This window comes from Cavia porcellus, unplaced genomic scaffold (genome assembly GCF_034190915.1).
Source record: "Cavia porcellus strain 051 isolate PalLab524CR breed Dunkin Hartley unplaced genomic scaffold, mCavPor4.1 scaffold_4, whole genome shotgun sequence".
Classification (NCBI taxonomy): domain Eukaryota; kingdom Metazoa; phylum Chordata; class Mammalia; order Rodentia; family Caviidae; genus Cavia; species Cavia porcellus.
Genome location: NW_026947487.1, coordinates 119,699,865 through 119,723,481, shown reverse-complemented (window position 1 = coordinate 119,723,481; position 23,617 = coordinate 119,699,865). Strand labels below are relative to the sequence as shown.

At 64.8% G+C, this 23,617-nt stretch overlaps 1 protein-coding gene across 5 annotated transcripts in view; it reads left to right on the top strand.

Annotated features, from left to right (window-relative positions):
- Positions 1–22,357, top strand: part of Atp2c2 (ATPase secretory pathway Ca2+ transporting 2) — a 63,516-nt gene extending 41,159 nt beyond the window's left edge. The window contains exons 5-28 of one of the 5 annotated variants that reach the window (XM_063247776.1): positions 1,616–1,752; positions 2,079–2,114; positions 2,207–2,268; positions 4,707–4,815; positions 7,191–7,340; positions 7,417–7,485; positions 7,735–7,810; positions 9,793–9,859; positions 13,204–13,328; positions 13,423–13,520; positions 13,619–13,720; positions 14,081–14,170; positions 14,715–14,816; positions 16,027–16,183; positions 17,210–17,380; positions 18,044–18,141; positions 18,386–18,436; positions 19,041–19,207; positions 19,878–19,946; positions 20,027–20,143; positions 20,318–20,465; positions 21,070–21,168; positions 21,291–21,432; positions 22,153–22,357. In XM_063247776.1, the coding sequence (XP_063103846.1) occupies positions 1,616–1,752; positions 2,079–2,114; positions 2,207–2,268; positions 4,707–4,815; positions 7,191–7,340; positions 7,417–7,485; positions 7,735–7,810; positions 9,793–9,859; positions 13,204–13,328; positions 13,423–13,520; positions 13,619–13,720; positions 14,081–14,170; positions 14,715–14,816; positions 16,027–16,183; positions 17,210–17,380; positions 18,044–18,141; positions 18,386–18,436; positions 19,041–19,207; positions 19,878–19,946; positions 20,027–20,143; positions 20,318–20,465; positions 21,070–21,168; positions 21,291–21,432; positions 22,153–22,271 (2,561 nt within the window). In that variant the 3' untranslated portion in view covers positions 22,272–22,357. Of the gene's footprint in view, positions 1–1,615; positions 1,753–2,078; positions 2,115–2,206; positions 2,269–4,706; positions 4,816–7,190; positions 7,341–7,416; positions 7,486–7,734; positions 7,811–9,792; positions 9,860–13,203; positions 13,329–13,422; positions 13,521–13,618; positions 13,721–14,080; positions 14,171–14,714; positions 14,817–16,026; positions 16,184–17,209; positions 17,381–18,043; positions 18,142–18,385; positions 18,437–19,040; positions 19,212–19,877; positions 19,947–20,026; positions 20,466–21,069; positions 21,169–21,290; positions 21,433–22,152 lie in introns of those variants that run through there. The other 4 variants (XM_013145840.3, XM_063247774.1, XM_013145828.3 and 1 more) reach the window with 4 other exon arrangements.
- Positions 22,358–23,617: the final 1,260 nt, after the last annotated feature.

Sequence of the window (23,617 nt, the reverse complement as noted above, 5' to 3'; positions counted from 1 at the left end):
TTGGGTCAGTCCCAGGCTCTGGCTTGGTAAGCCGAGGAGTCTGTTGACTCCCTTGGGCCTCGATTTCCCTGTCTAGGAGAGTACTAGGTCCCGCCATTGCCGTGTCACCAAGCAGAAGGTGCCTGGCACCCACGATGGCTCTCACGGCCCAGGGAGTGCAGTGAGGATCCTGGGCCCGTCGGCCACTTTCAGGCCTCGGCCGCTCATTTATCAAGCAAGAACCCTTGGCAGTGCCCGCGCCAGGGCTGGGTCCCCCACGGGGCTCTTTACTGCTAGTTTGTTGGGATCAGGTCCCACAAACCTCCTGCTCTGTCCCTTAACTGGCTTCTGGAGGTCCGCAGGGTTTCCTCTAACACGAGGCTCACCTGCCGGCTGCCCGATGTCCCCATCCCAGGCACTGGGGTACCAGGGTGCCAGGCTCGTGCGTTTTATTTCTTTTTTGGTCCTGGGACTCGAACTCAGGACCTCACAATTTGCCGGCGAGTGCTGCGCCACCGAGCTAAATCCCGGCTTGCGGCTGTGTCTGAAAGTGGGAGGGGTGTCCAGAGAGCCCACCTGGCCGTCCCCAGGGCCCCTGCCCGCAGGAACTGGACCCTTCCTTGTCGCCAGCTTGGGTCCAGCAGCCGTTTTCTGGGGGTCCAGTGCCCCTTTCCTCCTCAGTGAGTGTTTCCTGAGGGGCTCCTGCTGGCTGCCGTCTGTTGGGCCCTACTCTGTCCGCCAGGCAGCTCCTCTCTCCTCACCACCACGCACCCCCAGGGCCCGCAGTGGGCCGAGGCTGCTTGGGGCAGACGGTGCGGTGGGTCAGGAGCACCCCATCCCTGAGCCCCAGTGCACTCAGATCGGTCGAGGCCCTGAGAGGACCGGGAACCCTGGTCGGACACGGCCCTTGTCGTAGGTCACCTTCTCGAAGTCCATAGAGAGAGCTGATAGACCTGGAAAAGCAGGTGGCGAGAGAGGGCGTGTCTCTGTCCCGCCCCGCGCTGCAGTGTGACGAGTTGCTGGTTCACACTCGGGTGCTGCCCGGGCCCTCAGGCAGGGCAGCGAGGACCCCGACATTCCGGGGCGGGTGGGGTGAAGTCCCTTGTGGGTTCTCCTGGCGCAGGGCCCAAGCCTTTCTCACGAGCAGTGCTAACCCCACGTATGTCGGTGTTTCCTCCTCGCCTTGGCTGCTGGAAAGCTCAGGCCCCGCACAGCCAGCTGGAGAGGCGACTTGCTTGTTGGTCCTTTACCCTCCCCTGGTCTGCTTGCTCTGCCCTCTCTGATCCTGTTTCTGTGTGCCTGTGTTCCCTCTATGTCTTTGTAACGCGAGCTACCTCAAAATGCCTATGGGAAGTGACGGACAGGTGCACGGACTAACAGGGACTTCCCGGAGGCTGCGCCCCGCACAGCTCAGTGTGCAGGCAGTGAGGACCCTCGGCGTCCCAAGGCCCTGACCCACGGCACCGGGCATGCAACGAGAGACACCAAGGGCTCGGAGGCAGGGCCAGGGCCCCGTGTCTGGTGGGGCCCCGGGGCAGGGCTCCGGCCCTCTGTCCCCGCACTGGTGCCCCAGAAGACCCGAGTCTCGCTCCTGTGTGGGGTGGACCCCGGAGGAGACCCGCTGTCTGTCTTTCAGTTCAAGAACCCCCTGATCCTGCTGCTGCTGGGCTCTGCCGTGGTGAGCGTGCTCACCAAGCAATACGAGGACGCGGTCAGCATCACCATGGTGAGCGGCAGCGACGCGGGCTGCCCGGGCCTCGCTTACGCTGCCAGGCAAGCCACCTCGCAGGGCAGACAGCCTCGGGCCGCGTGGCCAACTGGGCTGCAGTTGGGTTCCCGTGTGCAGGGCGAGGGGTTCGCTGGCGCGAGGTCATTCTCAAAGTGTGTCTGGGTAGAGAAGTCCGGAGTGTGAGCCCAGGAAGCGGGGTGGAGCGTGCTGTGGCCTCTGCTTGCTCGGGGCAGGGGCTGCAGCTCTGTGTCACACAGTGCGCTGTTCTTGCACAAAGCAAGGCGGCCACGTGCGCAGGGCATCACCGGCCCGCTTGCTGGCCCGGCCGCTCTGGCCCGCTGCGGTCCTCAGCCTCCCCGTCCTCCTCCAGGCTGTGCTCATCGTGGCCACCGTCGCCTTCATCCAGGTGTGTATTTGCCAAGGTTCCAAACGTCAGGGTGATCTGGACGTGACGGGTTCCTGAGGGCCCCGAAACAGCCGTGCCGTGTGCCTCCGCAGGAGTACCGCTCGGAGAAGTCCCTGGAGGAGCTGACCAAGCTGGTGCCCCCAGAGTGCCACTGGTGAGCTGGTGCCCGGGTCTTTCCGTTCCTCACTCGCGCTGGGGCTGACGCGCTGGGCAGGCGCGGCGGCGTCCCCGTGGTGTCACCGGCTCGCTGTGTGTCCTGCGGCCGGAAGCGCTGCTCTCCCACGCGTCTCTCGGTGCCTGGCCTGGGCTGTGGACGGACGCAGCGGCTGGGCAAAGGACGCCGGCCCGGCTGTGTGCATTCTCCAGGGTCCTCGGGTGGCTCCAGAGAGGGGGGTCCGGGGTGCAGGGCCAGCCCAGTGCGGGGGAGGTGGACTCCGGCCCAGCTGGGATGCCCGCTGGCCTCCCAAATGCCTGGATGTGACTGCTGTGCCCTCTGTGGCCACGCAGCTCTTGCTGAAGGGGTTCAGATGGAGAAAGGAAAGGCACAAATGTCCATCAGGGCCACATCCAGAAGCGCTCTGTGACCCGAGCTGTGGGGTTAGGGGTCCTAGTCACATGTGCGGAGACCGAGGGAGGAGCTGGGTTCTTAATTCAATCCCACTTCACTTTGGGCTGGGAGCAGCTCTGGGGTGAGCTCTGGACGAGCGTGTGTGAGGTCCCGAGTTCCTCCCCCTGCACCACAGAATCCTAAACAACACAAAGATTAACTTTTTTTTCTGTGTTTTTGAGACAGAGTCTCACTGTGCAGTTCAGGCTGGCCTTGAGCTCACTTTGGAGCCCAGGCTGGTCTCGAACTCACCACGATCCTCCTGCCTCAGCTTCCCAAGTGCTGGGATTGCAGACCTGGGCCACCACGCCCTGAAAAAGGATTAATTTTAATTTAAATAAGCACCAGGACCCAGTGAGCCGACTGTGTGTGTGAGAGGGAAAGAGACAGAGAAGGAAAAAGGCCAGACTGGAGGCTGAGAGAGGCCGATGGGAAGCCTGGAGGGGACTCTGCCAGGGCCACCAGGGCAGTGGAAATCCGGAGTTGACCGCTGGGCGATCGGCCCTGGACACCCCGAGGGAGCCACAGGGTGCATGTGGCTTGATGGCTGCTCTCAAGTTTAAATGCCAGGCCTGGCCTCTCGGGAGCTCAGCCTGCATTATCGATGTCCCCAGCGGCCGCTCGATTGTGGAGGACAGCAGTGGGAGCGGGAGGGGGAGCCTGCAGGTCCCCGAGTCCCTCTGGCCAGTGGGGCACTGCCATGCACACCCCTCTGAGCTCCTGCATGCCAGCAGAGGGTCAGGGAGGTGTGGTGGTGGAGGGGTGGCAGCCACTGAGCCCCGCAGGCGTCTCAGCCCAGACCCAAGGCGCATGGAGGTGTGACAGTGACCAGGGAGGGGTGGACATGCCCCAGACAGCTGCTCTCAGACCACCCCAATCCAGTGCGGCAGGAGGAGCCAAGCGTTAAGCTGAGGCCTGGGTCACAGGGGCCATGCGGGGCACAGAGGGAACCACAGTGTCTCGAGGTCAGGTGCTGAGGCTGCCGGGCTCAGGGAACTCAGCTCTGCAGACGTGGTGGGGAGACTGTGTGTCATGAGCACTCTTGGGGGGACGGATTTGTTCCTTTCCGCGGGACCTCCCTCTGCCCCCTCCTGCTGCTTGGCTCTGCTCTCCACCTGGCTCCCTTCGGGTTCCAAAGTGGCTGCCATAGCTCTGTCTTCTCCAGAACAGATGGGGTGCACACGTGCACATAGAGTAGGCACCCTAGCTCCCTCCACATCTCGCAGGCTGGGGTACTCTGGCCTGCCTGTACCCACACCTGTCCCCAGCAGGACTTGGGGTCTTTCCATGCTGAGCCAGGTGTGACCACTCCATGAAGTACCCGGGTGGCCACGGGAGGAGGGCAGATACCCACGCAGGGTCAGCTCCATGAACGAGGAAGAAGGAACTGTGTCCTTCAGCCACCGAGTCTGCAGGGCTCCTGAGAGCAGGAAGGGGCAGTGTGGTGCCCCCTGGCAATACAGGCGGGAGCAGCTGGAGACAGGGCTTAGCCCTCGCCCTGGAGCTGGGCTCCCCCGGGTGGGAAGGCCCCAAGGCAGGAGGGACAGCGTGGGACTTTGCTGTCTCTGGAACTGCGGGAGGAGCAGAACAGCAGGGGTGAGGAGGCTGTGCGACCCTGGCAGAGCCGGAGCCCTGCATCGTGTCTTTTGCCCCAGTGACAGGTGGCCCCTGTGCCCAGGTGGTCCCTTGTGCCTCCAGGTCAAGCCACCTGCTCCCCAAGCACAGAGCACAGCCTGTTGGCCGCTGAGCTGACCCTGCGGAGGCTTCCACAGGGCTGGGGCTCCTGCTCCAAGCTGGGGAGTGGTGGCCCCCTCATTCCCAGGCTCCCAGCAGCCACCCCAGTCCCCAGAGGTCTTTTAGGATCTGATTTCAAAGAACAAGAAGGCTGAAGGCACAGGGTTTTCCAAAACGGAACGAGAAACAGCTGCACTGCGTCCGAGGCAGAGGTGGGGCACCCACGCGGTCTCTGCCTCCTCCGCCCACAGCATGAGGGACGGGAAGCTGCAGCACCTGCTTGCTCGGGACCTGGTTCCTGGGGACATCGTGTGCCTCTCCGCCGGAGACCGGATCCCCGCAGACATCCGCCTCACCCAGGTGAGTCACACCCCTGCGCAGGCGAGCCAGCCGGGAGGTGGCCCGGGCTGCCCTAGAGCGCGAAGCCCACCCTCCGTCTCCATAAACGCTCGCTCCAGTGCAGGCAGGTGGCCCCTCTCCTGCAGCTTCCCTTTCCGGGGTTCAATGGCCACAGTCAGCCGAGGTCCAGGAGCAGCTTGGGAGCGTGCTGGTCGCCCTGCGTGGTCACCAGGGCCTGTGGCACTGCTGGTCACGTTGCCGGTGCCAAGGGACCGACTGAGCCATTCCGGTGTGGTGCCCGGGGAGGACCACGCTTCTGCAGGGCTTAGTACTCTGCAGACTCAGGCAGCCCTGGGGGCTCGGAAAGTGTCCCTTCCGCAGCCCGGGGGGCCTACAGGAGCCGACCAGAATTGGGCCCCCAAGGGACAATCTAGCGTGCGGCTGACTGCAGCAGCAGATTAGCCCAGGTGGGCTGGAGAGTGAGCCCAGCCCAGCCAATGCTGAGGGACGGTGACAGCGGGGAGGGACCCGGATCTGGGAGCCCGGCTCCACGTGGCCCAGTCCCGGCACTGCTGCCGGCCAGGGACAGCTCTTCCATCGGCCTGTCAGGATGGCGCCAGGCCTGGGGGTCCTCCTGCCCTGTCCAGGCTGCAGGAGGGATCTGTTTTCAAGGTGCAGAGGGAGGCTAAGTGCAGGCGTCTGCCTGGGACCAGCATTTCCGCGTCTGTGACCTTGGCTGCGGGCCGTCCCACCATGCACACAGAGCCTCCGGGCTGCGGTGGGCAGGGCCAGGCGAGGGCCACAGCATCTGAGGGTCAGCCACGGGCAGCTCCCACAGCGGCCACGCCCCCCGCATGGACACCTGTCTGTCTTTGTCACGTATCTGCCTTGGGCTGCAAGACCCTCCCCCGGCCGGGGCAAGGGGCGCAGACACAGGTGGCCGCCAGGAGGGTCCTGTCCGCTGCAGCTGCTGGCCTAAGGCAGAGGCTGGGTGACGCGGGTTAGAGCCCTGGGTCTGTGAGCCCGTGACCTTGAGCAAGACGCTTAACCTCTCGGCTGCTGTAAATGGGAGGGGCCCAGGTCACCCCAGGGCTGTTGGGAGGACTGAGTGAGGGTCCTGACAGGCGGGCAGCTGGATTGCCCTGTGAGGCCGCTGCCACTGGCCTCGCCTCCTGGGTTGGGGCCAGGAAGGGCGAGTGCAGACCTGCCCAGCACCGCAGCAGCAGCAGCTGGGTGGGGGAAGGGGTTCAGTCTCCACCCTGAGTGTGACCCGCCTGGCATGCCTCCCCTCACCGTGTCTCCCCACCCCACTCCGCTTGTGTGGTAAGGTGGACACCTCCGAGCTGGCTGGCGGCTGCTCTGCTGGTATTTTGCAACCCTGCTGGACAATCAGTGGCTTTGTTGATTCACAGTGGGAGCCTCTATGTGCGGTCATGCCATGGGATCCTGGAGCCTTCCCCGTGCCTCAGCCGGCAGGCCAGGATCAGCCCTCAAAGCCCTTCGGCCAAGCCACCCCGTAAACGCCTAGCACCTGGGGTCAGCAAAGGCCTCGCCCTCACCGAACCTGTAGAAGGGTCACCGAACCTGGTCAGAGGCAGCGGTCACTGTGGTTTTTTGTTTCCCTGGGCTTCTTGAGTAAGAAAGGGTTGAGCTGACTGTCGGGGCCCTGGGGAGCCGTGGCAGGAGGGGCCTGACGCCTGGGGTGACTCCAGCTGCACCCTGAGACCAGCCCCGCCCGCCTGCCTCAGTGGGTGTCGGGTGCTGCTGCCACAGAGCGAGGCAGAACAGCTCTGCGCTCTGCGGTGATGTAACGGGGAGGCCAGACCTGGCAGAGACAGGTTTCCTGGACAGTGTGCCAGGCTGGGCCCGCGTACAGCCAGGACTTCCTGCCGCAGAGTCCCTGGTGGCAGCTGGCGAGTGTGCACGTGTCCCCCCGTCCTGGGCTCCAGGTCACAGCCACATCTCATCCCAGCCCTTAACACCCCACCTCCAAACGCCCCTCTGATGAAGCCGCCAGTCTCACACCTCACGGGGGTCAGAGGCCGACACGGGCTGCACCCTCGAGCGCTCCCAGTCAGAGCGCTCAGTTCCGTGTGGGGCCCAGAGCAGGGCAGCACGGGCGCCCTGAGTGCGTCCCATGGTTGCCACGGTTAGCAGTGTTAAAAAGTGTGCTGAAGTGTCTCACAGCATTTAAAGTAGGGGGAGACTTTTATTTCCCAAGAAACAGCACCTTCCTGACCCCGACCTGGAGGCGTCCACGGCCACGGCTCGACACTGGTCCCCCGATTTTAACGCCTTCCCTGGAAGGTGCCCGTTCAGGCACCAGGTGCCAGTCGAGGCTCTAAAACCAACTCGCAGGGCGAGATGGGAGCTCCCGTGGCATCGTCTGCCCCCAGGTCACAGACCTCCTGGTGGATGAATCCAGTTTCACCGGAGAGGTGGAGCCGTGCAGCAAAACAGATGACCCCTTGCCGGGCGGCGGGGACCTCAGCGCCCTGAGCAACATCGTCTTCATGGGGACCCTGGTGCAGTGCGGGAAGGGCCAGGTGAGGCTGGGCTGCCTGCCGGGCTGAGGCCCACCGCCGCAGGCCCTCGGCTTCAGCTGCCTCTCTGCTCACGCAGGGAGTGGTGATCGGGACGGGGGAGAGGTCTCAGTTCGGAGAGGTGTTCAAGATGATGCAGGCTCAAGAGGTAAGCGGCCTGGGTGTGGGGGTCTGAACCGCTGCCCGGGAGGGAGCGCACGGGGTGCATCTGATCTTCCTTCTAAACCGTTATTTGGGAGCTGAGCAGGGTGTCCTCACGATGCAGCCCTCAGATGGCAGCGGCTGCAGGCCCCGGGGGAGGTCGGTGACCTGGTGCCCTGCGTGCGGAGTCACCCACACCAGAGCCGGCTGCGGCCCGAGGCCGGGAGGTGCCTGACAAAGCTGCTGTCCCTTGCAGACACCTAAAACGCCTCTGCAGAAGAGCATGGACCGGCTGGGCCGGCAGCTGACCCTCTTCTCCTTCGGCATCATTGGTGAGCGCCGGCTCCCTGCGGGGTTCTGGAGTCTGCGGGACCGTGTGGGGCGCCCGGCTGCCTCTCCTGCACCGTCTGCTCACCCGGGCACCTCGGGCTGGGACAGGAGACGCAGGACGGGCTGGGGGCCGTCACAGGGCCACACGGCTCCTGCTCTTCCACGGCCCAGAGCGGGTCCCGGGCTGGCGGCTCCCTTAACTCTGCCAGACCCCTGCTGCCTGGGTTCCCGGAGGGTACAACCCCACCAGCCTGCGTGGAGAGGGCACACACCAGGAAGTGGAGCTGGCACTGCTGCCCAGTCTGTTGGCCAGAGCTCGGTCACAGGACCGCCCCCAACTGCAAAGGATGCTGGGAAATGTAGTTAAATCCCGCCCAGAGTCCTGTTTTTATACTTCTGTGTGCTGAGCCTGGGCGGGCGAGGCTTGGCCTTTCAGCAACGCACTGAACGGCATCAGAATGATGCTCACACCTCCACGTAAGTCCCAAGCCTTCACCTCTGAGGGACGTCCGGCTCTCACCTCGGCCTCTGCCCTTTCCAGCACTGGCCTTGGTTCTTTGCAGGACTTTCTCAGTGAGCGTTTGATGAGTGAATGACCGATCAAGGGACATACAGGGAGGGGACATACTGTGAGTCTGGCTGAAACCACAGTGCCAGCACAGTTCCCAGACCCGGCCCAGCCGCAGTCACTGACTCGGTGGGTCTCCCACAGCATGCCACACCCCCATGCCAGGCTCGGGGCCCCCAGAAGTGACAGGAGATGTCACTGTTCCTCTGACTTGGGAGGTTCTAGGGAGGAGCTGATAGGGATCATGCGGGATGAGGAGGAGTTCTCCAAGTGGGGGAGGAGGTCCAAGCAGAGGGAGTGACATTCTGAGGGCACCAAAGATGCCTTCCACCATAAGGGGGAACCTAGCGCCCCGGGAAGAGGATGAGTCCTGGGGCTGAGTGGGCCGCACGCGCTTAGGGCCTGGCCCTGCCGTCGCCTCTCCAGGAGTGGGTTCCGAGTATTCAGTGAACAGTGTGGGCCCAGAGCCTGGCCTCATGCAAGTGGCTGTCACCGCAGTGTCCCTGGACACACAGCCCCAGCCAGGTCCGTCCCAGGGAAAGGGGGAAACTGAGGCTCAGGAGGCCCCGCTGCTTCCATGGTCACATGGCTGGAGAGGAGGAGGAGCTGCCCCTCCCCGGTGGTGGTGTAGGCTGTGTCCTCCCCTCCCACATCCTGGGCACGCCCCGGTGGGTCTGGGCAATTTGGATGGCACAGCTGCCAGCAGGTTTTTATGTTTTGAGACGAGGTCTCTGCTGGATTACCAGGAACTTGTGATCCTCCTGCCTCAGCCTCCCTGGCTAGCAGACTTGACACTTAAACCCTGTAACAATTCCCAAGCGAGGCAACCTCACGATCCCATTCTACAGAGAGGGAAACTGAGCCTGCTCCTTGCAGCCCCAACACCCCTCCGAGATGCCAGACTGTGTGGTGCAATCTCTTGGGTGCCAGCTAAAGGTCTCTTGGTGACAGCCCAGGGCCCCAGTGCCCGGCATAAGACCTGGTACACAGTAAACCTTAGTAAATGATGGGGGAAAAGGAAAATGGACAATTTAACTGGGAGCAAACATAAACAGTGGAAGTGGTCCCTGCCCCGGCAGGGCGTTGGCCTGCGGGCGTGAGGCTCCAGGTTCCAGCCCCAGCACTGCGGAGGCAAATGTGCCCTGTGCCATCCCAGGAGTGGCTGGCACGGCCCACACATGGGGACCCCCAGGAACCGTCTCTAATTTACACGATGGCACTTGAGGTGAGCACAGTTGGGACGAGCCCGGCAGGAGCAGCCAGGACCTTTCCTGAAAACGGCGCTTTTTAAAGCGTGAACGCTCCCTTAGTCAGTAAAGACGCAGGCGAGACTCTCGAGGTCACTCGGCTCCCTGCGCGGCTCCCTGTGAGGTCCCTGCGGGCCGCGGGGGACCCAGGCCGCCTCGTCTCCCGCAGGCCTCCTCATGCTCATCGGCTGGGTGCAGGGCAAGCCGCCGCTCGCCATGTTCACCATCGGGGTCAGGTAAGCGCCGGCCGGGCCTCCCCTTCCCTGGGCGAGCAAGGGCCGAGGGGCAGGAGGACGGGCGCGGCGGGGCACCTGACCCCAACAGGCCCCAAGGTGCATCGCCAGACAGGGCAGGGTCGGGGCGCACAGCATGTGCTTTGGGGCTCCTTTTGCTGTCCTGGGGAACTGCTGGGCTCAGAGCGTGAACCCCGGGCCCAGCCTGCCAGGGCGGAGGTTCTGCCTTGGTCACCTGCTGGTGATGTGTCAACCACAGTGACCAGGTGGGCGCCGGAGACCTGTCTTAACGCCATCTACAAGGACCTGGTGTCTGAGCAAGGGCCAGGGGGCCAGGGAAGCTTGCACGGGCCTGGGATGAGGAGGCACTCATGGGTGCAGATGCCAGGTGCCCCGCAGGGGTCAGTCTAGGATCTCGGGAAACCCAAGGGGCGGGGGCCAGGTCTGCTGTGATGGGGAGCAGTGCAGGAGGGACATGGGCCCTCGGCCGTCCTTCACAGCCCCGGGGTCATGCTGGTGTCCATGACTCTGGTCAGGACACTGAGGTTGGGGTCCCTCTAGCTTTCCAGGGCGGCCTTGGCCGATGTCTCTGCCAGGACAGGGGCTCTTCCAGCCACTGCTGCATCCCTGCCCTCAGCGGCCAGCAGCACTGGCCCATCGTTTGTCCCCTCAGGTCCCCCACTGAGCAGCGGTGCCTCTATTTACCTCCCCCGCACGCCGGCCGTACAGGTCTCTGTCCTGTGGCATTGCCAGGCAGGAGGAGAAAGCTAACAGCAGGAGTGGGCTTAGCATCTGCCCTGCAGGGGGCGCTGCAGGGATGGGGTGCCAGGCCTGGCCGTGGCCAGGGCAGTTTCCTCACGGAACTGAACGCAGGGCATGCCTGGGGCAGGAGCAGGCTTAGGGCTCAGGTGGCACCGTCGGGGGACTCGGCTGGGACAGCCAGGACGTGCCGGCCTCCGTCAGGGAGGCACAAAGGGCAGCCCGGGCCCTGCGAGGCCCTGACCTCTCCTGGCCCCCCGTCACCCCAAGCCCAGCATCCTCCGAGTCTCTGGGGCTGGGGGATGAGAGACGCTGGTCCTGGGGTGGAGCCCCAGCTTGTCACAGAGAAAGGGGCTGGTAGCCACCGGTGCTGAGCACTGTGTGGAGCTCAGGGTGACTGAGTGTGACGCCTAGAAGAACAGGGCTGGACAGACCTCCCCGCCGCGCTCACGGGAGCCCGAGGCACTGAGCAGGGCGGCTGATGAGACGGTGACACCGTGATCCCGGCACACTGGGAGGCTGCGGCCGGAGGGTCCACGTTCCAGCCCAATTTGAGCAACTCAGCAATTTAATAAGACCCTGTGGTCACCCGTTTCCCCTGGCACGGGCGGGGGAAGCAGAGGTCCCGTGCCCACGCCAGGGTGAAGGTGGCCTGAGGGGCAGGGCAGCACAGAAGGCTGAGCGTGGCCCCTGGAGCCACAGAGCCCGGGACCTCCCTGGCAGGGCGGCAGAGGCAGACCCGGAAAGACGCCCACACATTCCCGGGGTGACCGGAGCGCGGCCTGCCCGCCCGCCACAGGAACCGTCCCTGCCTGATCGTGGTGAAACCGCACCTGAGAGAAAACGCCCTCCTTCCACCCTCGAGACCAAAAGGGTCAAAGCTGTTGTTCTCAGCTTCAGATTCAGGTCGCCGGAAACCCCGAGCCGGCCGGGACGTGGGCTCTGCGGGCAGAAGAGCTGGTGACACTGTCCGAGGTAAACAAAGGCGGCCACCGTCGGACTCAAGACGTCGCCCTGCTGCCCGCGGCACCAGGGTGACCCGGGAGCTGCTCTTCCGGGCCTCTGACCTTTATTAGTCAGTCTGGATTAATCTTCATCTCCGTGAGGCCTCTGACGCCCTCCGGCCCCCCAACCCTCTGCGAATGTTTGCCCGGCTGGCCTCGCCCTCCTGTGCCATCAAACCCCAGACGGCTTCTTGCCATCGCCATGGAAACGGGGCACAGCCCCTTGGCCGACAGTCCCAGAGCGTCCAGCATGCGGGTGAAAGGTCGCCGTGCCCACAGTTCCTGTGGTGGGCAGGGTTGGCGCACACACACAGTCTGGAGGGTTATTTTACAACATTCATCCAAAACTTCAAATGCAGAAGCTCACAGGAGAGGTGTCCACACACAAGAGGCCCAGAGAGCCCAGCTGAGAGCCTGGATCCCCTGCAGTGTCCTGCACAAGTCCAGCTGGAGGCCCAGGGCCCACAACAGTGTCTCAATTCTGTATGAAGGACCTGCGCTGGGGAGGCCCAGGGGTCAGCGGGGGAGCTGAGAGTCTGCGCCAGGCGTGAAGGGCTGTGCCAGCAGGAGGGGTCTGCACTGGGCCGGGAAGCGACGTTCACAGTAAGGACCAGGGCTCCCCAAAGGGGACCACAGCCGCCTCAGCGACAGCGCGGACACTGCTTTGAAGACACGGGGCCCCTGAGCTGCCATTCCTCAACACGCTGCAGTCTCCGGCAGTCGCCAGCCTGCTCTGACTCTGGGGTCACCTGTCTGGGTGACCGTGGGGGTCACGTGGCCTCTGTGCCCAGCTCCTCCCACCCGGCCTCAGGTTTTCAGGGTTCATCTGTATCGTAAGGTGTTAGCGGAACTCCGTTCCATTTCAGGGCTGAGTAGTATTCCACCGCGTGGACAGACCACGCTTTTCCACCCGTTTGTCTGTTGGTGACTGAGTTGTTACACATGTTGTTCAGATGTCTTAAAGGAAAGTTTCAAGAAGATCTCAAGGTAAAAGGAACAGGGAGGTGACCGCCAGGTAGCTGCTGTGGCCTCCCGAGGCACAACTGCAGTGCTCATCTGCAAGCTGGGTCCAGCCCAGCACATGCAAAGCAGCCCCCAGGCCTCAGAGGCCGTCGTCAGCGGGTCTCTGCCCCACCTCGCATCGCAGGGAGGAGAGCTGGGCCCGGGTGTGTGGCACAGAGGAGCTGGAGGCTGGGCGACGCCGGCAGTTGCCCAAAACAACCCGTCCGGTGCCCGAAGCCTCCACTTTGATACCCTCACCCGGATTCCTCGGCACCAACAGCAAAATCCCAGGGCCCAGGGAGGACGCTCAGGGCGCCCAGACTGGCATTTGCGGGGCAAGGCCTGAGGACCAAAGATTTTCTCTAACGCAGAATAATATAAATGCAGAAGTGTCTCGAAAGACACTAACTCGTGCTAAGGTGTGACTGACTGATAGGAGAGGTCCCTTCCCAGAAGCCAGGGAGGCTGGTGCACAGTGGGATCAGGGTGGCACCTACAGCCGGGGACCCTGGGGACACACTGGCCAGTCACACTGTCCAGAGTGCGTGCTCAGTGCGGCGTGGGCACCTCTGCTTCCCCCAGCCTGGCCGTGGCGGCTATTCCCGAGGGCCTGCCCATCGTGGTCACAGTGACGCTGGTTCTGGGCGTGCTGCGCATGGCCAAGAAGCGGGTCATCGTGAAGAAGCTGCCCATCGTGGAGACGCTGGGTGAGGGGCCTGGCACGGTGGGCGGAGGGCGGGGGTGCAGACTTGAGGGGGCGGAGGTGGCCCCGGTCCTCGCGCTGATGCTCTGTGGCCCCAGGCTGCTGTGACGTCATCTGCTCTGATAAGACGGGGACTCTGACGGCCAACGAGATGACGGTGTCCCAGCTGGTGACGTCTGACGGGCTGCGCGCGGAGGTGGGGCTTTCTCCGGGGACGTCTTCCTGGGTGCAGGGACAGCGGGGACGGACCTCAGTGGGACTCAGCGGCATCAGCCCCGCCCCGCGTGCCCGCAGGTCAGCGGCGTCGGCTACAGCAGTGCAGGGACCGTGTGTCTCCTCCCAGCCAAGGAGGTCCTCAAGAAGTTCGCCTGCGTGTCTGTGGGGAAGCTCGTGGAGGTGACGCGTCCCCCACAGGCAGCTCCCCAGGCTCAGGCTGTCACGCTGCAGCCAGGGTGGCCCAGGACTGAGGGGACTCGGGGGTGGGGCCAGGGGAGCAGATTCAGCTGCCCGACTCGAGAGAGCCCTGCAGAAAGGCTGCGTGGACGCCGGAGGTCACGTGGCCCGTGGCCCCACTGCTGTGCGTTCCTAACAGTAAACGTAGCAGCCTCTGCACACGCCGGCCCCACCACGTGGCCGGCGTCCCGTCCCGGCTCTGTGCTCGGGCAGCAGAGCCAGCTTTCCCACAGTCCTGGGTGAGCCTGGGGATCCCGGGGGCCACTTCCGGGGCTGACCGCGGACTTCCTGAACTGCTTTCAGGCGGGCTGCGTGGCCAACAATGCTGTCATCGGGAGGAACACGGTGATGGGGCAGCCCACGGAGCGAGCCCTGCTCGTGCTGGCCATGAAGGTGGGCGCCCGGGGAGCACCACGGCCTGGGAAGTCCTGCAGTCTCGGGACCCAGGGGGGTCCTCCAGTACCCCATGGCTCGAGTGCTGAGCAGACTTGGGGGAGACAGATGGCAGGAGGCCCACCGAGGTGCCCAGCAGTGGCCGTGGCCTCTGTGCCTCCGGGGTGTGTGGCACACAGCAGACCTGAGTTTACAGGAGGGGAACCTGCGTCCCGAGCTGTAGGGTGACTGGCCTGGAAGCCATCACAGCCCACAGGACAGGTCTGCAGGGTCCTGGCCGAGCAGCAGGGCCACCCCAGGACACAGAGGTCCTCCAGGAAGCTGCCTGCCCCTCACATTCCAGCAGACACCCCACAGGCCCCCGTCCCCAGGGAGTCAGCAACGCCCTTGGGACCTGACCAGGACGTGACAACAGGGACTTTCCCCCAATGGGGCACCTGAGCTGAGGGCTGGCATCTCCGCTAAGTGACCAAGTGGCCCCTGCAGACTGCGCACCTGGGGACGGCCTTTGGGCCGCGCCACAGAAACGCCGTCTGCTCCCCAGATGGACCTGGGCGACATCAGAGAGGCCTACGTCAGGCAGCAGGAGATCCCGTTCAGCTCTGCGCAGAGGTGGATGGCCGTGCGCTGCCGCCCGCGGGCCGAGGTGAGTGTGGGCACTCGCTCCATGCCCCTGCCCCCACGCAGCCAACAGCGGCCAGGGTGACATCCCCACAGTCGTGGTGACTTTAGAGCCACCGCACACGTCCTCCCCGGCTGTCACGCTAGCTCACAGCATGCCACAGAGGGGACAGGACCGCTCGGCCCTGAGGCACCCAGAGCCACGCCCGGCGGTGTGAGTGACGGGCTGACTGTGTGTGTGTGTGTGTGTGTGTGTGTGTGTGTGTGTGTGTGTGCGTGCGCACAGACCCGGGCCGGGTACGAGCGCTGTAGGTGACAAGGGTCCCGCTCTGACCTCTCCGTGCGCTGGGTGGGGACTGTGTGCTTTCCCATTTGCCCGGAGACGTCGCTCTGCATTTCCGGACCCCGAGCCTTCTGCCCGGGGACCCAGCGCGGCCGTGTGCCCCACCTGGGCGGGTCCCCCCCCTCCTGCTGGCTGCTCCCAGGTCCCTGAGGGAGCCTGACACATTCCAAGCGCCTCAGAGAGCCAGAGACACCAGGAGCACCTCCCTCGGGAAAGGCGGCTGGCGGCGGGGCTGAGACGCAGGCTCTGTGACTTGGCTCCTCCTCCGCCACGCCGCAAGTGGCACCTGCCGGTGTACTGAGCACCGCAGTGGCACCTGCAGGTGTACTTAGCACCTGGCCCTGGTGTTAGCGTGTGGCAGCAGTGTGCCACCCGGAAGGCTGCTGAGCAGCTGCTGGCTGTTCTGCACCCAGCTCCACACCCACCCCAGCTACATTTTCAAAACAAGGCCACAGCGTCTTTCTGTGCCAGCTAACAAACAGTTCCCCACCATCCTGGCTGTGCCCACCTGGGGACCCCACGGGACCAGAGGGTCTGGCGCATAACACAGTGCTTGCTTAACAGGCAGGACGAAAGGTCCACTGTTCACCCAGGTTGACTCCCAGTGCCAGGGGTCACGTGGAGCCTCCACTTCCTGCGTATCAAGGCTTCCCTGTGACATTAAAGGGGCACCTCCTAGCAAGCAGGGTGGTGGTCAAAGGCCAAGGTCATTCTTTTTATGGGCTGCATAGTATTCCATGCTGTGGATTCCAAGGCTCATTAATTTGTCTTGTATCCAGAACAGCAGTCTCTACAGTAACTGCATTGGGAACCCTCCTATATGTGCAGAACGAGGTGACGGCCACCTTGTGCAGAGGCATCTGAGTGGATCCCTTCTTTTGTGTTTTCCAAGGACCAGGGAGACGTTTACTTCATGAAGGGGGCCTTCGAGGAGGTGATCCGCTCCTGCACCACCTACAACAATGGGGGCATCGCTCTGCCCCTGACGCCCCAGCAGGAGGCGCTCTGCCTGCAGGAGGAGAGGAGGATGGGGTCGCTCGGCCTGCGAGGTCAGTGCAGGCCCAGCCCGGGCTCCAAGCTTCCCAGGGCTTGTGGGCAGCACAGGGTCCCGGATGACAAGCAGGCAGCTTGGGGTTGGGCAGATGGAGCCTCTGCCCCTCCCCAGCACTAAACACCTGCCTGTTCAGAGTGGCGGGGTGGGGGGTGTGGGACACCCCAAACTCCAGCACCCCAGCAGGTTAGAGGCGAGACTGCCACGTGGCCCAGGCCATCACATCCGTTCCCGTCCCAGGTGTGGGCCTGGGCCGGGCGCTGGACCAGGTGCCCACGGGGACTGTAGCTCAGTGTGCCAGGCTGCCGCGAGGCCCCAGAGGTGGGGGACCCAGCACTTAGCACTGGCGACCCCAGGGACTGGCTCTGGGCCTCTGCGAGGTGGCACAGGGCTGGTGGCCAAAGCCACGAGCCCCTGAGGCCCCTGCAGCCGGAGGAGGCCGTGTGCCTTGCAGGCCAGGGCTGGCAGGGTGACCAGAAGGACCGTCCTCGGCCAGGGAGTAGACAGAACAGCAGTGGCATCGTCAGCACACAGCACTTGGCACTCGGAATCGGTGTGCTTTGCTGGCGCTGGCCGCGGCCGGTACCGCAGTGTGCCACAGGGAAGCGCTGCCCGAGGCGCCTCCCCTTCCGGGGTCAGCAAGGTGACAAAGGCTGGTCCTCACGCCGCCACCTTTCCGATCGCCTGGCCCCAGAGCAGGCTTGGCCTTGGAGCCACTGAAAACGGGGTACATGGCACAGACAGCCTCCCGGCCGCGGTTCCTAGCGGGCGCTGGCGCCAGCCCTCGGGAGCCGCTGCTGCTCCTGCGGGAGTGACGAGGTGAGCCCTGAGCACGAGGGCAGAGCCGCCACCGTCACGGTCCCCAGCCTGCCCCCCGCAGGGCTCTGGGCCACATGCGGGCGAGTTCTGCCTCCTCCCTGGCTTGGGCACTCGCATCACAGGGCCTATGGGGGTGGGCACTGCCAGCCTGGGACACTTGCACCTGCTGGCCCAGTGACCCTCCCCGGGTCTCCCCTCTCCGCAGTGCTGGCGCTGGCGGCGGGGCCGGAGCTGGGGAGCCTGACCTTCCTGGGGCTCGTGGGCATCATCGACCCCCCGCGGGATGGCGTGAAGGAGGCGGTCGGCGTGCTCTCCAGGTCGGGGGTGTCCGTGAAGATGATCACGGGGGACGCTCTCGAGACGGCCTCAGCCATAGGTAACGGGGCGAGGGCAGGGGCGCCCTCCTGTACCTGGCACCACCCTTGCCAGTCTGTCTTTGGGGAATCAGGGCTGTCACACCCAGCTTGAGCACTCAGAGCAGCCCCCCAGACCCAGATCCGTGTCCCCCGCTCTGCCTCCCCAGCTGCCTCTGCTTCCAGGACGCCGGCAGGTTCTCCAAGAGGGGACACAGGTGTCCTCACCTAAACAGGACCTACTGGGTGCTGGCCGCACCCTGCCTTCAGGGCAGAGGCGGTACCTGCCACCGGCTCTGCACCCCTGGGAAACGGAGGTCCGCTCTGCCCTCCGTGGCAGAGGATTGGCAGGTCCTCCTGCCCCGCCGGGGAAGCGCCTTGTGCAGGCTGCCCTCACCCCCGCCGGCCTTGAGACGGCGTTGTGCCATGAGGTGGCAGCGGGCTTCAGAGACAGAGCCACCTCCGGGCCTGCTTGCTGCCCCAGCTCCTCCGCTTCCGTCTAACTGGGCAGCACAGGGCTCTGCTGGGAGTGGGGTGGGGCCACGGTGCTCAGTGGCAGCGTCCATTGTGGTTTCATTCCATCATTTCCTGCTGCGAAGATGGAGGCTGGTGTCAGGTAGGTGAGGGGACACGTGGGGGGAGCCACTCCAGCCCTGAGCGAGCCCCCAACCCGGGTCCCCCTGCAGGCAGAGACATCGGTCTGTGCAACGGGGAGCTGAGCGCCATGTCGGGGCAGGAAGTGGAGAGCATGGAGCCGGACGCCCTGGCGGGCCGCGTCAAGGAGGTGGGTTCCTTGGCGGCCCGGCCCGCTGCTGGGGGCGATGCCTGGCAGCCACAGCGCCAGGGGGACAGCCTGACGGGGCAGTGGTTATGGGGCTTCAGTCCGTGGCCAGCTGCTCCACGGGAAGAGGGACCACGGCCCCCGCTCTGGCACAGCCCAGGCACCACGTGGCCGAGCCCACACTGCAGAGCAGCTGGCGGGGCCCGCGCCACGCACGTCACCCACTCCTCTGTGTTGCCGTTCTCAGGTGTCTGTGTTCTTCCGGACCAGCCCGAAGCACAAGCTGAAGATCATCAAGGTGCGCCGGGCAGGGGCACAGTCATGCCACTGTGCCAGTCACGTGGCTCCAGGCCCCACGGGTCCTTGGGGCAGCCCGAATGGGTGGTGGCTCAGTTCTGCTGTCCTCTGGGTCCACGGCACGGGCACCGACCCTGTGCCCCAGCATGTTGTCAGCTGCAGCTTTAGTTGCAAGGCATTCTGGGAGCTTCCCCCCCAGCAGGGCAGAGCCGGCCCGGCTAAGGTGGGAGGACGGGGCCAAAGCTGGAACCTTCGGCAGGGCAGCTCTGTCCATTTCGAGCGGAGGTCTTGCCTTTCATTCTCGGCACTTGTGGGCTACAGGCTAACTCTCTGCACAGATGGCTCCCAGAGATGCCCCCGCACGGGCAGCCCTGGCCCGGTCCTCGGGACCAGGGTGAGCTCGCCGGCCTCTGCCTGTAGCTGGGAACCTCCCTGTCCCTTGGCCCTTTGGGCCTTGCCACAGCCCAGTAAGGCAAGGCTAGCTGCCCTCAGGAGGGGTAAACTGAGGCAGCAGGTCCATGGGCCGTGGGAGGAGCCTGTGTGGCGTCAGGAGGGGGTCTCATTGGGGTCCTCGGCCCTGGCCCCATTGCCCGTGCTTCCCCCAGGCGCTGCAGGAGTCGGGGGCCGTCGTAGCCATGACGGGGGACGGAGTGAACGATGCGGTCGCCCTGAAGTCCGCAGACATCGGGATCGCCATGGGGCAGGCGGGCACGGACGTCAGCAAAGAGGCCGCCAGCATGATCCTGGTGGATGACGACTTCTCGGCCATCATGTAGGTGCCCGCTACGTGGCTTCCTAGTTGCATAACCAGCAAAGACGTCTAGGCAGGTGGCACGGGGCTGTGATCCAGACGGCCTGGGAGGCTGAGGCAGGGGGGTGGCCATTTTCAGCCCAGGCCTGCAGCTCATGGGCCTGTCAGTGGGAACACGGCTCAGGCTGAAGGCCCGGGGTCATTGTCCAGTAACAAAAAAAGTGAAGCCGATGCACCACAAGAATCCTGGAAACGGCCGGGCGTGGTGTGCTGGCCTGTAATCCCAGCACTCTGAGGCTGAGGCAGGAGGGTCTCGGGAGTGTGAGGCCAGCCTGGGCTGCAGTGAGCCTCGGTCTCAAAAACCCAAAAGAAGCCTGAAAACGCTTTCCCCTAAAATAAGTCACAGCGTGCAGAGACTATAAGCATTATGCTCTCAGATCTTTCGCAAAGTTTTAATAAAAATGGGGGTTCACAGTCCCCCACCCCAGCGACCCCGAAAAGCCCCTGGGGACACAGTGTCTCTAACGCCCCCTTGGCTTTTCCCTGGATCCTGTGCTCAGGGCTCCAACTGGGAACCAAGCACTAAGCACTCGGTGCTGGGCAGGGCTGGGCTACTGGGTCTGGCCGGACGCTGGAGCACAGGGTCTGCGCGCAGGGCTGAGGGTCACGGCTGCTGCCCTGTCCCTTGCAGGAGCGCGGTGGAGGAGGGGAAGGGGATTTTCCACAACATCAAGAACTTCGTGCGGTTCCAGCTGAGCACGTGAGTGGGGAGCGGCCGCGGGCCCCTGCCGTGGCAGCTGGTGGGCAGCGGGGCTGAGGCTGCGTCTGTGCTGCCCCCAGGAGCATCTCGGCGCTGGGCCTCATCACGCTGTCCACCGTGTGCAACCTGCCCAGCCCGCTCAACGCCATGCAGATCCTGTGGATCAACATCATCATGGACGGGCCGCCGGCGCAGAGGTCTCAAACACGCTGCCTCTGTCACCAGGCCCAAGGGGGGCAAAGGCCTGGGTTGGGTCCCCAGAGCCAGGCTGGCACCTGTGTGCCCACAGGGCTGGCAGAGGCGGGGGGCCAGGGTCCGCTGTCCCCCAGGGCCCTGGCTCATCTCCGTGGCGTCTGTCCTGTTCCGAGCAGCCTGGGTGTGGAGCCTGTGGACAGGGACACCCTGCGGCAGCCGCCCCGGAGCGTGGAGGAGACCATCCTGAGCCGCGCGCTGGTCCTCAGGGTCCTCGTGTCGGCGGCCACCATCCTCAGCGGGACCCTCTTTGTCTTCTGGAGAGAGGTGAGTGGCCGGAGCAGTCCGTGAGCACCAGGTGGGGACACGGCGTTCGGGGAGGGCCGGGAGGCAGAGGGCAGGGGCGCCCCCTGGGGCGGCAGGAAGCCAGCAGAGGCGGCTTCTCTCCTGGGACAGGAGGCCCTGCTTTTACGGTCACCAGGAAATTACTGGAAGGCTCCCCCTGTCTTTCCTTTGGGGACATCCTGTGGGTCACTTCCCACCGCCTGCAGGCGGCACAGGGAGCCACTGACCGAGCAGGGACGGGGGCAGGCAACGGGGCAGCCTGTGGGGGTGGAGGACACCGGCTGTCCCTTCTCCCAGTCGTCTCCTGCCTGGGACTCGGGGCTCAGCCGGTCCCCCGCTCTGTTTAGCCACGCTGGGGTCGGGGGCGCAGACCAGGCCTACAGCTCCTGCGGGAGCAGCGGGTCCCACCAGGCAGGGGTGTGGGGCGAGAACGGCCCAAACCTCCCCCCGGCCTCCCTGGAGGCCACGACCCCCTGGGCGCTGCCCTCGGCAGCCCCAGGGCGGCAGCACAGCAGGTGTGGCAGGGAGCAGCGGCCCCGGGGTGGGGGGGCACCGCTCGGGTCCCCCAGCACCGCCCTGTGGCCAGGTCCCCGATGACAGAGGCAGCTCGCCGCGCACCACCACCATGACCTTCACCTGCTTCGTGCTCTTCGACCTCTTCAACGCCCTGACCTGCCGCTCTCAGGTGGGCTGGGGGGACCCCCCGCGCCCCGCCTGCTCCCCTCCTCCCTCCCTGCCTGATCTGGCAGCAGCGAGCGGGCACAGACGTGGACCCTGGCCGAGCTGAGGTCCCCTTTCTCCCCGCAGACCAAGCTGATCCTGGAAGTCGGCTTCCTCAGGAACCGCATGTTCCTCTACTCGGTCCTCGGCTCGCTGCTGGGCCAGCTGGCCGTCATCTACGCCCCACCCCTGCAGAAAGTCTTCCAGACGGAGAACCTGGGCGCCCTCGGTGAGCGTGGGGACCTCGGGTGCTGGAGCCCCGAAGGCCGCTCGCACCTGCGCGTCTGCCCTGAGCCCCTCGGGCACACAGGGCACGGTCGGAGCCCAGGAGGCCGCCTCCCCGGGTAGGACCTGGCAGGGCCTCGGCATCCTAGGGCCCAGGCGGGAGGTGCCGCCGCTGGCTTCCCGGGCTCAGCCCTGACGTCCGACCAGCTGAAGCCCTAGGCAGGGGGCAGGGCCACCCACCATGCCAGCTGAGGACACGCTGAGCGCCCCTGCTCAGAACTAGGGGCTCCCCCAAGTCCTCAGCCAAGTGGACAGGGGCGTGAGTGGTCCCTCAGCCTGCAGCAGAGGACAGGAGTGAGCCTGAGCCAGTGCCCCCATCAGGCCCATGCTTGCCCTTGGCCGCCACCACCAGGCAACAGAGGGCAGAGGACCCCGGGGAGGCGGCCCCCAGACAGAGCCGGTGCTGAGGCTTTGGCCTCAGTCCCGAGCCCCGAGAGGTCAGTCCCGTGAAGCTGGACAGATGGGCCCGAAGGCCCTGGGGCCAGCGAGGGCCGGAGAGAACAAAAGGAGCCAGAGCCAGTTGGGAAATGGACGTTCCTGCAGAGGGAGCAGCCGGGCCTGGGCGCCCCGCAGCCCCCGCCCCGTGCTTCCTCCCCCCCCCCGAGAAGGGAGGCGGACTCCACGTGCCCGGAGGACAGGGCTGACCCGCGCCCGCTCCCTGCAGATCTGCTGTTCCTGACGGGGCTGGCCTCAACCGTCTTCATCCTGTCGGAGCTCCTGAAGGTCTGCGGGAAGTACTGCCCCTGCCCCGGCCCAGCCCAGGAGCCCCCCGGGGCGCCCTGACGCCGCGCCGTCCGCATCTGTGGCCTGGGACACGGGGAGGGGTAGGCAAAGCTGTGTATTTATTAAATCACAACGGTTTTTACTAAGCTCAGCGCTCAGGTCTTTGTACCACGGTGACCGCGCTGGCCGTCCCGAGGCAGTTTCTGCAGCGCGGTGACAGGGCCCGCTGATTACTTTAGGTTTGCACCAGGCACCAAGAAACAAACCAAACCAAACACTAAAGCACGGTTTGCATAAGATCGAAGTTTCTCACTCACACGCACAGAGGTGCAGACACAGCCCAGGGCGTTCACAGGAGCAGCAGCAGTGGAAGGGCAGAGGGCGCCATCGTGCCCCCCGACCTCAGTGGCCGAGGAAGGAAATGGACGCGCCCAGGCCACACCTGCTCTCCACGAACCCCAACACGCGCTCCCGGCAAAAGTTCTCCATCACACAAACGCAAAGGGACACAAAGGGCCAGGACTGCTGAGTGACCGGCCCTGGGCCAGCGATGGTGCGCCTGCGGCAGGCGGGCTGCAGCCCTGGACGGCTCGCTGTCGCCCGCTAGGTGCCAGGCATGCGGGTGGGAGGCAGCTTCGCTGAGGGACCGGCTGAGAAACAGCAGGGGAAGGACGGACGGACGGGGTGACCCTCACCTCTCGGCCCGCGGCTGTGGTGACTCCAGACTCTGAGTTTCCATAAATTGTCACTCACGTGGCAGCAGCGTGTCCACAGGAAGACCTGGCCCAGGAGCATTGTTAGGTGACCCACTGCAGGTGCAAAAGAATGGAGGTAGCAAACCACAGGGACACAGGCACCCCGGCTTTACTGTGGCCTGGTTTACGCCAGCCAAGGTGCAGGCCCAGCACGGGTATCCACGGAGGGCAGAGCGGGTCAAGAAAACATGTGATGTATGTGCGGTGGAGTAGTATTCAGCCATGAAGAGGATGAATACTACTCCACCGCACATACATCACACGTTTTCTTGAGCCCCGGAGGGAGGCCTGCCTTCCGCGCTCCGCGCTCCCCACACGCCCACCCTCTTACTCAGCATGCACACGGGCTCACACCTGCATCCCAGCACTCCGGAGGCTGAGGCAGGTGGATCGTGGCGAGTCTGAGACCAGCCTGGGCCACGAAGTGAGCTCAAGGCCAGCCTGAGCTGCACAGCGAGACCGGACTCAAAAAGACCAAAATGCACACGTATACAAACATACATAAATACACACACACACATTTGGCGGGAGAGACAGCAGCCACGTTTGCGACAGGACAGGCCATCACTCTGGGCCCTGCTGGTCAGTGCACGGAGGGGACCTCGAGGCCCGACCCCTGCGGTTCTTACTCCGGATCCCCAGCAGGACAAA